The 12,566-nt window shown below is 43.0% G+C and overlaps 1 protein-coding gene and 1 long non-coding RNA gene across 17 annotated transcripts in view; both read right to left on the bottom strand.

Moving 5' to 3' along the window:
• Window positions 1-275: 275 nt before the first annotated feature.
• LOC141568933 (uncharacterized) lies at window positions 276-3,490 on the bottom strand. The gene is made up of 2 exons (XR_012492270.2): window positions 3,338-3,490; window positions 276-477 (listed from the first exon to the last, which is right to left on the bottom strand). It is a non-coding gene; the product is annotated as an uncharacterized LOC141568933 (long non-coding RNA).
• Window positions 3,491-8,044: 4,554 nt separating this feature from the next.
• The window catches only part of SPAG9 (sperm associated antigen 9), a 110,450-nt gene continuing 105,928 nt past the window's right edge, over window positions 8,045-12,566 (bottom strand). For all 16 annotated transcript variants that reach the window (XM_019730987.3, XM_019730983.3, XM_019730991.3 and 13 more), the window contains one exon: window positions 8,045-11,393. In XM_019730987.3, the coding sequence (XP_019586546.1) occupies window positions 11,278-11,393 (116 nt within the window). In that variant the 3' untranslated portion in view covers window positions 8,045-11,277. The remainder of the gene's footprint in view (window positions 11,394-12,566) is intronic.

The raw sequence follows: 12,566 nt of genomic DNA, 5'->3' as shown, positions 1-12,566 counted from the left end.
AATGAAATGTTCTGTAGTTTGGAACTTTTCCTGGGAAACTCTGGTGAGGAAGAAGTTAGGACACTTGCTAGTGTGGAAAGCAGCACACGCCGTGTCATGGATGCTTTCATTCATTCAAACATTTGGTAAACGTTTGTTAGCTGTTTTCTGTGTCGGGTATTCTGCTTTGTATTATACTTGAATTCTAGAGAAACTGAACAAGGTATTTAAAACCTCTAACGGCCTTGTACATCTGGGAAAGGGGAGATGTGGAAGGAAAGAAACTGCTGCAAAAAGAAGGTTCCAGGTTATATTGATTGGTACATTATGGCTTTAGTAGAAATAGAACTCAGGACGTCTACTCACTTTATAATTTGAGTAACTACAATACCACTAAATGTATTCGAGCCTGAAATCATTTGGCCAAATTGTCATTCTGAATAAAATTCTTGCTGGATTTCCCATCTTGATTTTCTAGGGCTCTTCTGGGATAGGAACCTAGAAACAATGATAGTGGAGAAAGAATGAAAACATCCAGAAATACTTTCCTTAAATAGCAATGCTATAGGCTGAAGACAGCATGTTTGCATCTGTGGTGTACCTTACGTATACCTGACTTCTGCCATTATCATCAAACAATGGTACATGTTTTAAAAATATATTTAGAATATATTTACTAAAATAAATACACTTAAGTGTTATGAAGTACATAGCCCCAAATAATGAACAGGTTAAATTGAGGTAGTATAGAATTTGAGATCTAATACTACATAGTTTGTAGTTTACAGGGGTAAAAAACATCAATCCTAAATATTTCCAATAAATAAATCCTGTCATGTGATTCCTGTGTTACCCATATGTGCCACGAAAGCAGGACCCAGGTATATATCTTGTTCATCATTACTGACCCAGTGCCTAATCTGGTAGGTGCTCAATAAATATTTGTGAAAGGAAGGGAAAAAGGGAGAGATCTGGGGTAGGGCCATGGAAGAAGCTTCTATAAGGAGAGGTAGTTAAGGAGTGATGTAGGGTGAAATTTCCTTTTTTGCTGTCCCTTTAAGAGACTAAAGACAAATTACCCTTCAGTGCTATTGAGAGTCAAATTTGTGTTTGAGAGTGAGGGTAGACAAAGGGAGAGGGAGGGAGGGAGGGAGGGAGGGAGGGAGGGAGGGAGAGAGAGAGAGAGACACTTCATGCTGGCTACAAAGGTATAGTCACTTTGAAAACATTCATTGAGCTGCAGACTCCCATGTGACCTCCATGTGACCTCCATGTGAACCCCATGTGACTTCCGGTTCACCTTTTATTTGAAATTCTTTGTTCATTTTATGTATTTATTTCTAGGAGCCAAAATTCTCTTCTGAGCCTCTCAGGAGAAGAACTATTTCTGACAGAGGTTCAGCCAGTGCTACTGTTCATTAGGTTTACAGGTACCTTCTAAGGGCTCGGCAAGATTAGCATTGCTGAGTTTACCTTATGTTTCACAGCAGAAAAAATATTTCCAAGTGTTATACTGAAGCAGAATCTCCTACCGGGTTTCCCCGAAAATAAGACCTAGCCGGACCATCAGCCCTAATGCCTCTTTTGGAGCAAAAAGTAATATAAGATCCAGTCTTATTTTACTATAAGACCGGGTCTTATCTAACATAATATGACTGGGTCTTATGTTAATTTTTGCTCCAAAAGATGTATTAGAGCTGATGGTCCGGCTAGGTCTTATTTTTGGGGAAACACAGTAACTGCATATGCAGAATTATTATTCTGTGCGCCCAAGCTGTGATCCCATCATCAAAGACCTGGGTCCAGGCTCCTAAGGAACCAGGCAGCCCCGCTCCTGCTCACCAAAGGATTCTCAGCCCTCTGGCTGGTCCAACTCCCATCCAGCTTTCCTGTCACTTTCCAATACCACAAACCTTTTCACGTCCTCCCCTCCCTCAACAGCTTTCCACGGACACTCCCAGCTGGCGAGACCTAGCCTGTAGCTTTGCACAGGAGGCTGGGCTGGGAGGGAGAAGCTCTGAGTGGTGCGTGGGTCATGGGAGTTTCGGTCCCCAGGGGTGAGAGACAGAAGCTGTGTATAGGGCCTGGATAGGGCCTGTCAACTAGAGTTTGGGACATTCATACCCATGCCCTGGATGGCAAATGCTGCTGAGATGCCCTCCTCTCCAGGCCTCTATGTGTGTGTGTGTACCTAGGCTGACTCTGTCATCTGTGTTTCCTAACCCCAGCCACCTCTGGTCTACAGCACCTAAAGGACATGGGGAAGGTGGCAAGGGTCCTTTACCCTGTGCACTCCCTGGCTCCCTGGCCTCAACCTCCACCCCCCCCCCTCACAAACGTCAGCCACCTTTTTATCTCCCTCCCTCCTTGGGACCCTCACTGCCCCCATTAATGAGGGAACTTCTCACTCTCCCTCTTCCCCATGAAGAGGATCCAGCAGCTTCTTGGAAATAACTCTGGGGATTAGGGGTAACAAGCACTAATCCCCACTCTTTTGCTCCTAATGTTTAGTTTAGAAGCAAGGGGTGGAAAGGGACCCTAGCACTCATCTACTCCAATTTGTCATTTTACAGAATAAGAAACTGAGGGCCAGAGAGATGACAGCCTAAAGCTCCTGGCTTCTCAGAGCAGCTTGGGACAAGGGTCCATGTTTCCTGGTTGGAGACTCAGAGTGTCTGGATGCACTGGAGCTCAGCAGGCCTCTCCGGGAGTTAGCTGCAGTGGAGGCGTGAGAGAGAGTGGACGTGGAGATTTATTCCAGTCACATGGATTCTCTCCCTCTAATCCTCACCTCCTCCTTTTTTTCCTTTTCAGCAGCAGTTATAAAATCCAGGAAATAAATGTGGATTTATGGCCTATAAAGGGTTTAGTTAGTGCTGTGACCTGCTGTGTTATGTAACTCCTATTTATTATTGGCCTTGGATGACGTTTCTATTGAAGCAACTCACTAAGCTGATTCTGTGACATTTCCTTTAGCCTTGTTCAGAGGTGGCTACAGCAGAAATTCCTCTGCAACTTCAAAAACCAGAAATTGGGGGTGGGGAGGCTTTCAAAAATTCCCTTCTTTAATCCCCTGGGCTGATGTTTCTATCAAGCCCTGCTCACCTCAGCAGTGGTCCCAGGTTCTGCACCACCTGCCTGCCCTTTGGGTCCCTGGGCTGCCTTTGTGAGGAGGCCGAGAAAGGTGTTTTCACTGCCCCTGGTGAATGAAAAGAACTCAGGGCTCTGAGAATCTAGAGGTAGCCTTGTAGAAAGAGCATTGAACCAAGTCAAGAGTTCTAGTCCGATTTCTGTTGTTGGGTAACAGCAGCTCTGGGCCTCAGCTTGGTCTTAGTAAAGAGAAGTAGAAGTAGCTTACCTTATCTGTTCAATCAGACCCCCACTAGGCACCCTCCTGGATAGGGTTTGGCCTGCCTTGCAGGAGTGGAGAGGAAGGAGAGGGGGGCGGAGCTGGCAGTCTTTGGGTGCTACTAATACCAACACAGCGCCACCTTGTGTTCAGAAGGGAGCAGAACCCAGCCCAGCCTCTAGCAAGGCAGCTTTCCAAACAAGTTGTTTTCCGACCCCACACCACCTCTTTTCTGCACTGGTTGGGAGTGGTATTGGGAAGCCAAGCATCTCCCTAATCGAATGTCACCTCTCAGCCCTTCTCTTTTTCCCCCCAAGTGGTATCAAAGGGGCCCTAGGGAGATGCTCTCTCAAGGCTCAGCTGCCATCCTAAAGGGCTTTTGGAGACTTCTTCCCAGGTTCAAGAAGGAAACGATGGACACCCAAGGGAAGTGCAGGACCCAGAGAACTTAACAGTGTCTCTCCTCATAATTAAGACATATTCCTCCCAGTCATGGAAGTGACGCCTTGATGCCTCAGGGACAAGCTGGTTTGTACCAAGTGGTACAGGCGATGCGATCTTCTCTCCATTAAGGATCTGGCTGGGCAAGAAGGTTACTAGTCCATACAATGCAAACTACACGCACACAGATGAGCCACCCTTAAAGAATGTCACCCTAGAAGCAGCTTTAGAACTCACCTGAGCCAAGCCCCAGCTTTTACAGATAAGGGAAGCTGAGGGTCCAGAGAGAGAAGCCGAATTTTGATGGATCAGTGGCAGGGCGGGGCTAGAACACTATTCTTTAACATGACTTCGTTTTTGCAATGCTGACTTCAGGCTCCTATTATGGGGAGAGGGGTGGAGGTGGGGGGGTCTCTGGAAGAAAGGGCTGTCACCTTGGGGCCCCAGAAACATGGCCTTAATATTTGAAGGGAGGAGATTGATTTTAATGTGAGTGCTCTAACTTCATAGCCTTGTGATTTTGAGTTAGTCACTTCATTTTACAATACACATCTGTAAAACAGGAATGGTAATATGAATCTATTGGGGCAGGATGGTCTGATAAACCCTCAGTTGGGTAAAGCCCAGGACTGGTCTCTAAGTCAGCCAAGGATGTCTACAGGCCTCTGCCCAGTTTCTGCTCAGCTCCAGCCAGGCTCCTCCAGGAAGGACAAATGCTTGAGATGCCTCTAAGAATCAATACTGGAGTCTTTTCTGGTGAGAAAAATGCCCAACTTTTGCATCTAGTTCCTTATTTACAGCTCCCGGTAAACGCTCCAAAATAGAGATGTAGATTGCTCACAAAAGCCTTTTTCCACAGAAGCACAACAGGCTGAAACGCAGCAAATTGCAAGCAGTGGAAAATTCACTCTGGGATTTGTCACTTGTCTGGGTTAGCCGAAGGTAGGGGAAAGTAAGCTTGATGAAAAAGGGGCAATCCAAAAAGAAACTGAGGCCTCACTGGGGGAAGGGCACAGATATTTGGTTACTGGAGAGTGGTACCTTATCTCATTTAAACTTTCCAACAATCCAGTGAATAAGATATCATTATCATAATACTCCTGATGAGGAAATTCAAGTTTTTGGAAGACCACCCACTCTTTTTGCGTGTCTCTGCACCTGAGATGTCCTGCATCAATTGTAACAGATGGAGGTTTACATTCTTCCTTAGGCAGAGTAATGCTCAACTTTTTAATCACGTAGAAAGCATAGCACCCTCCTGGCCTCCGTTCCATACAGTTGTGCATCAAATGTTAACAGTGTCTTTACTTTTCTGTATGTCTGTTCCCTACCCATTTATATGCAGTGACTGGGAGTTTAATTCTTGTCATAAAGCATTATGAGCCACAGATACTGAATAAATGTTTAACGGCATCTAAAAATGTTGAACTTAACCACTTCTTTCATGCTTCAATTATGTCCCTTAGTGTGTCTGCACAGGAGTAAAATGAACTCTCAGCTACAAAAGAGAATATGTGTCTCCTCCTGTATTTAATATCCATGGAACACTCCTTTACCTTAAATTGGGGAGAGTGGGGCAACAGAGAAAGGTATTCCCTGAAAGGTGAGACAGGCCCAAGGTACCTCTGCTTCCTAACACAGTTCTTTTGGGATAGACACGGTCCAGAACACTAATAAACACACTGGAAATAAGAATATTCTGCATTCGATAAGCATGGGAGTTTTTCTCGTTTTTACGTTACAAAGTAGCCAAAGCAGACACCATACCAATATCACATGTTAACTACTGCTTCTAACGTACAGACCTAATACTTTATTGTACTTCACCATCTCCGTGTCTCCTTCCCTCTCCTATCCTTATCTCCTTGACCGTGTCTTACTCATCCTCACATCCCTGACACTGAGGAAGCTCCAATGTCTGCTGCTGAGTTCCGACCAGAAGCAGGTGGTGTGCTGGTGGCTATCACATCGTTTCTTCATAGTCGCCACAAGAACCCTTGAAGGGGACGAGGGTTGTTACTCTATTTTGATATATATAGTAAGGAAACGGAATAGTTGAGTGACGAATGAAGGGTCAGAAAAACAGTAGACCCAGGATTCAAACCCAGGTCTCCTGACTTGAGAGCTAGTACTTTTCCCACACACACCTGCAGTCGCCTGTTGTGTTGAGTGAAGCTGGTTATTCTCGCCGCAGTGAGGACCCTGAGCCTTTACTCGTCTCATGTGGACCTGAGGCAAGGCCCCTCCTACGTCCAGGCCCCTACATCACTCCAAAGAGTTGCTCTACCAATCACCTTTGAGTTTATGGAGTAAAGGCTTTGGGAAAACTATTAGAGATGTTATGTACATGTAAGCTAGTCATGATAACAACAAAAGGGTTATGGCTTTCTTCTATGAAAAAAATACGCTGACCAAGTGAATGGAAGATGAAATATTCTCTTTAGTCTTTTAATGTAGCAGGAAGTTTGAAGTACCCTAAGCTTCAATTATCCATGAAGGAAAAGGGAAAGAGCAGTGGGTTGAGCCTGGGGTGAGCTCATGGGCTGGTAATAACTGGCCAGGAATGAAAAAAGCTTTGTTGCTCCTGGAAAACAGATGCTTGTGAATCCAGCTGGGCTGCTCTTCAGTGCCTCTTAAGCAGCTGTTCCCAATGCAAGAATCAGAACCACCTGAGGTAACTGTTCCCATAAACAGTCTGACAGTCCCTAGATGAGAGGAAGAAGGAACTCACTTCATTCTGGAACTAGCTGGGATGGGGGTGGGGGTGGCGGTGGTGGTGGTGGTGGTGATTCAGGCCACACTGTCCTCTACTGGCCGGGTTGAGAACTGCAGCTTTTACACGAAAAGCTGGCCGCCCTGAGCTGAGGCTTGTTGCAGGTGAGGTTGGTATCTATGCACACAACACATCGAGGCAAATTAGAGCCGGGGTCACAGAACCAGAGACATTAGAGCTAGGATTCTTTTTAGATCACCTGGATAAACCACCCTCCTTTAACTCATGAGAGAACAAGGTCCAAAGATGTAAAAGCAGTCTTCTTCAGCCTAAGGCACACAGCACACAGACCCGTGACACTTCACAGATGCATAGATGCAGTAGATCTGGGCTGCAGTTTTATGCCTTCGTGGGTGATTCTGGGGTGCTGTTAAAGTGACTTGCCGAGGGTCACCGCAGGGCACAGCCTGGATGGGTCTACAGCCCACTTTGCAATTATACTACCATGTGTCTAAAGGAAATGAGTGTAAAACTGAACTGCATTATTATGGAATATTTAAGGCATTCTGAAAAGTCTCCTAACTACCAAATCTTTTCTATCAAATTGGCCACTGCTGACGATGAATTAAGTTCATGCCTTTTGTGATGGCCAGGGCTCTCAAGCCCACACTGAACAGGAGAGGCCTGAGGGGGGCTGAGGAAGAGCCCGGGACTCAGACCGTTCTCTCTCCACTAAGGTGTGAAAGGCAGTTTCGCCACTAGGTGGGACTGCACGCTGCCATCTGTTATGAGGACAGCACTCCCATCCTGCCCCCAACAAAATGAAAACGGACACTTCCAGTCCTGCACTGCGACTCTGGCTTTCCACTAGAGACCTGCCAGTTCAGGGAGAGGACCGAATGAGGCCGACCAGAATTCATCAGTTTCCCAATGACCCGGTAGGCCCCTGAGGACTGAGGGGGCCTGTCAAGTAGGAAGGAGCCAGGCTATTAATTCTGTCCTAGAGTGTCCCACCTCACTGGATAGACAGCTGTGCCTTCATCTAGTCAACTGTTCTATTAACGTGCCCATCAGGACTGTTACTATCACGCCAGAAACCCACATTTCTTATAAACAAAATACACGGGATTGGTCCAAATACCACTTCACATTGTGCTACCACATGATTGGTTTTATAATCACCCTTCCTTTCGGTCTCTCCCAAGCAAATGGATCACGAATAAGCATGCCATCTCATTAACATCTACGCCGCAGCCTGCCTCTCCTCACTGAGCAATCTGGCAAACGGCATGCCTTAGTATCACGTGTGGGTTGTTACTCAGCACACCCACATTTCTAGAAAGCCCTATTGTCTATTACTCATGTCTCATGTGAACAGTGAGCCAAGCAGACGTGTGCTTTGTGTACTCCCCAGGGCTCACCTTTAGCTAGCGCCAAATGGCAACAGTCCCTCAGAAATGACAACGACAATGTGTTTGATGGGGAAGGATGACTGGACTTTCAAATAAAAACCAAGGTCAGACGCCTCAGAAAGGCAAAAACAAAATACACTGGACCTGATACATGTTTCATATACATATTTATATATATTTCATGTACAAAGTTACATTCCGAACCCCAGGGATTCCATAATAGAAATAAATACTGAAATAGCTACATTGCTAAACAAGCTTTTTGCTCATAGAAATGAAGCCTCAGCCTCTAAGAGACAGCAAGTAGGACATCCTAGAACCCATTTTTCAGATTACAGAGGCAAGTAAAATTTGGGATAAAATGTCTAGGACAAAAAACAAATTCAGAACATAAAATGGTTAAAATATATTCAAATATTGAGAAATGTATGACAACATTAATAAAAACTTAATTCTTTAAAGAGAAAGAAAAAGACATTCTGTATTATAAACCAGCATAACCCTGTTAGAAAGCATTTATGATTTCCACATTTAATTCTCTCTGCTCCACTCTTCCCATGTTACAAACTAGGACCAATGAGTCCCTTTCTCAACATGATCAATTAAGAAGTGCCCTAAATCTGGTTGAGTCCTTTGGTAAAGGTCATAATACTCACAAGGAAATAAATACTCAGTTCCATAGCAGTTGCCCGACACACATTCTTTAGGCCAGTTAATATTATGAGACAATTGTTTTGTTTCTAAGGCAGCCATTGTTAAAGGATCTATTCTCAAATCTAGGAAGACCTTTAAAAGCTGAATTCCTAGAGAATATTCTCCCTTTGCCTCACAGGGATTTTAATCTACATACAATAGTGTTTGATTGCTGTATATGATACTGCCACTTTTGTAGATCAGCAATGGTCAAACATCAGCAATTTTACACAGTCCAACCTCACACATAACCCAAGCGTAACAAAATGAGAAAATTCTCAGGTATCCCTTATTTCTTCCAATAGGAGTAAATGTTTTTTACATGGAGACCAACCCGAGGTACTCAATCCTCTTCTCTGCCCTTAACGTGCTAGCTAAGGGCAGTTTACACCAATCACTGCTGCTTGCAAGAAGCTTGCATTTTGGCATTTTCTTCCAAAGGTTGCCCCTTGACTAAAGTGAACATTACACGAATATAAACATGTTATTGGGGGCAAGGGGGAAATAAAGCAATATGCAGAAAATACTTAACTGAAATTACAAACATGAGGACAAGCCCTTAAAATAAATTGTACAGGTTATTTTGAACTCTGTGCCCCTGAAGTTAATTAACAGGGGCACAGGCAATCTGACAGTGTGACATAAAATAACGACAAACCCACATTTCTTAAGTTAAAGCCAGTAAGTTTAAAAAGAACAATTACAACATGTTTGTTTACATTTCTCATCTTTAACTCCTGATTTCCTAAATTACATTCGGCCATGTAAATTGTAAAAGACTGAACAGCAAATGGAGTATGATTCTGCGATGTTTACTTCTGGGTATTAAAATTTCCAAACACTTTGGTGTCTCTTTTTTGTGAATTTAAACAACATTCTCCAAAATGTTTAAGAATGTGGGTTTTTTAAGGTATTGCCAAAAATGACTCAGATTTAAAATGAATTAAAAGCATACCTTACAAGTTATGGAAAAGTGGCCTAAGTTTTAGTGCCCTGAAGAAAAGTACATAGCTCAAGCAAAAGCATTATCCTTTTAACAGCTTTTACCAAAAGTTTTTTCTTCTAGCCATTTAAAGTGTCTGCAATTTTACTGTGTACATAATGTGCTTATAGACACACATGGCCAAATGGATCCAAAGGCCTCCTCCAGCTCCTTAAATCTGATGTAGTTTATAATCTAGCCTAATCATGTATATGCTTAAAAGATACATGTACTTTTTACAAATATCTTGCATGACAATTCAGAAAAAAAATCCCTGGCACTTAAGAATGCTCAGATAATCTGAGACCTGTGTTTGCCTTCCTTTCTTTGAAGTAGTCCTTCTGATAAGAGGTCTTTATCCAATAGGTTTATATTTTTAAAATAGCACTTAAATTTATATTTAGCTTTGCTTAAAGTAATCAGTAAATCACACATTTTCAAGAAGGTTGAGAAGGAAAAAAACCACAGTATAATTAAACAAGGCAATCAGATCTAGCCTCTATTTTTAAAATGGGTGTTGTGAGTAAAAAGATGTCACGTCGACTTTTACTCTTGGTTTTGTCTTCTTGGCTTTGTCTTCTTCCCCTTCATAGTTTTCCTCTTTGAAGATGGCATTTCAATTTCAACAGGGCATAAAAGCTCAAATGTGTCATTTACATAAAAAATATCAAGTATAGCTGTTCTGTAGTTTTATACAGAAGAGACAACACCATTTCTAATCATATCCCTCATTCAGTCCGTCAGGCCACACTCCATTACCACTACGGCTTTACTCTTAGTAACTGGAAAGAGCAGTCCAACAACTGGTAAACAGGTGAATCTTTCACATGGAAAAAATTCAACCAACCACCACCACCTGCTGGTACAAGAAATCCAAAACACAATTTCCTTTAAAAGAAAAAAAATCCTCCCATTGCTGATACCTATCTTCTAAGCCTTATAAGTATAAACCTTTCAAACATGTCAGTATGAAATGAGTGAAACTAGTCTCAAAAAAACCAAAGAAAAAACAAAACAAAAAAAACAAAAAATCAGAATATTCAGAGAAGCAGGCCTCACAAACTTTACAGCTCTAATAAGTCAGAAACAGGAAACTTTTATTTAAATAGTGTAGTCTTAATTTCTTTAATATAAAACCCCCCCAAATCTGATGAAAACAAAGTTTTATATATCATATAAACAAGATTTGTCAGATTTGAAAGTGAAAATTAAAGTAATTTACAGTTAGCTTTTAGCCCTCTTGGGACATTTAGATAAATCCTGATAATCCACCTGATATTAGTTTGTGTCAATTTTATAATACACTGGGGAAAACTTTACTACTGTAGTTTCATTTATCAAGTGTTTCCATTAATTCCATTATTAGTGACAGCTAAAAAGTGACCCCATCAAACGAAGTGACATTAACTGTGGCAGAATATACCACATCTGGATTGCTTTCTATAATTCACCAGTTTGCAGAAAGTAAACATTCCTTGATTTGTTCATAATATACTGAAATTGCCTATAACACTGGTGCAGTAAAACGGCTAGTTCCTGTATTGTTACGGTAAGACAGATTTTGTAATGTAAAGTTAACAGGGAAAAAAATGCTCACACATTATGTGGTGAAACTTATTTCACGAAGAGAGCATTAAATAAAGAGGAAAAGGGAAAAGAAACCATGCAGAAGAGACGGCGTCTCCGTGTCCACCTGCGTCCCATGGGCTCACTCACTGCCATACATCACTTGCCACACGATCAAGTGACTCCTTTCTGCTTTGGCAACAGACGGTTCAAGTGGAAGATCCTCTCCAAGAAGTTCCGATTCTCCACCTTCATCACCTGGAGGACGACAAGGAGGGTGATAAGTTAGGCTGAGTGTGGACTCTGCAGGCTGATGTCCATCCCCCAAGATGCTAATGCTCGGTGCACGAACAGTGTGCACAGAACTCATCTGGGTCCCATTGCAGACAACACAGTAAAAGAAATGCCGTGAATCCGAATCTTCTTATCTGATTTCTGAAAAGGTTATTCATTTCCAGACTGTATCTGTAACAGTGAGTTCACTAAATTATGTTGGGGGCTCATCCCAATATGTGTGCATACTGAAGCTAACAGAGACGGAAGCTAAGAAAGCAAAGCTGTCCAATTCTGTGTTTATCTAAAATGGACTGTCTGCTCTTGTCTATTTCAAAGTAAGAACGAGACTAGACAGTACTATTAATGTGAAAGCGTGGGGACAGGCCCCACAAATAAGCGACAACGCATGCTTATTGTGACAGTCAAGTTCTCCAAAGGTAACTGACACCAGCACATGGAAACTGACATCGTCTCCCTGCAGCACTATGAGATGGCAGATTCTTCGCCTAATAGGCTGACTTTTCCTTTTCATCATTTTCAAATTTAGGATAGGTCATGAGTATAGTGGAGATGAAGAAACGAGGCCGAGGTACACACAGACTAGAGGTTCTTCCAGTAGCTGCTGAACGAATTTGACAAATGAGGTCCTGATCAAAGACACTGCTCTACAAGGCCCAGTGCAAACACCCATACCTCTCTGTACAAGCACCCATACCTCTCTGTACAAGCACCCATACCCCTCTGTACAAGCACCCATACCTCTCTGTACAAGCACCCATACCCCTCTGTACAAGCACCCATACCTCTCTGTACAAGCACCCAAACCCCTCTGTACAAGCACCCATACCCCTCTGTACAAGCACCCATACCCCTCTGTACAAGCACCCATACCCCTCTGTACAAGCACCCATACCTCTCTGTACAAGCACCCATCAATTGTTTTTTTTGTTGCAGAGCAGGGTTACTCTGGCATAACCCAGAGAAAACTCGTCTAACGGGTCAGATTCTTCAGCGGAATCCTCCCCATTTAGATAACAAGGGACTAAGCTATAACACCGATCTCCTATAACCTTGTACTGTGTCTCAGCTGAATTTCAGCCGGGCAAAAGAAAACATTGATACTGTCAACTAGAAGAGTGGAAGAGGAAAAACCAT

The sequence above is a fragment of the Rhinolophus sinicus genome, chromosome 12 (assembly GCF_057876585.1).
Source record: "Rhinolophus sinicus isolate RSI-liver-muscle chromosome 12, RSI-T2T, whole genome shotgun sequence".
NCBI lineage: Eukaryota > Metazoa > Chordata > Mammalia > Chiroptera > Rhinolophidae > Rhinolophus > Rhinolophus sinicus.
The sequence above is the reverse complement of the archived record's forward strand: the minus strand, read 5'-3'. Positions and strand labels throughout refer to the sequence as shown.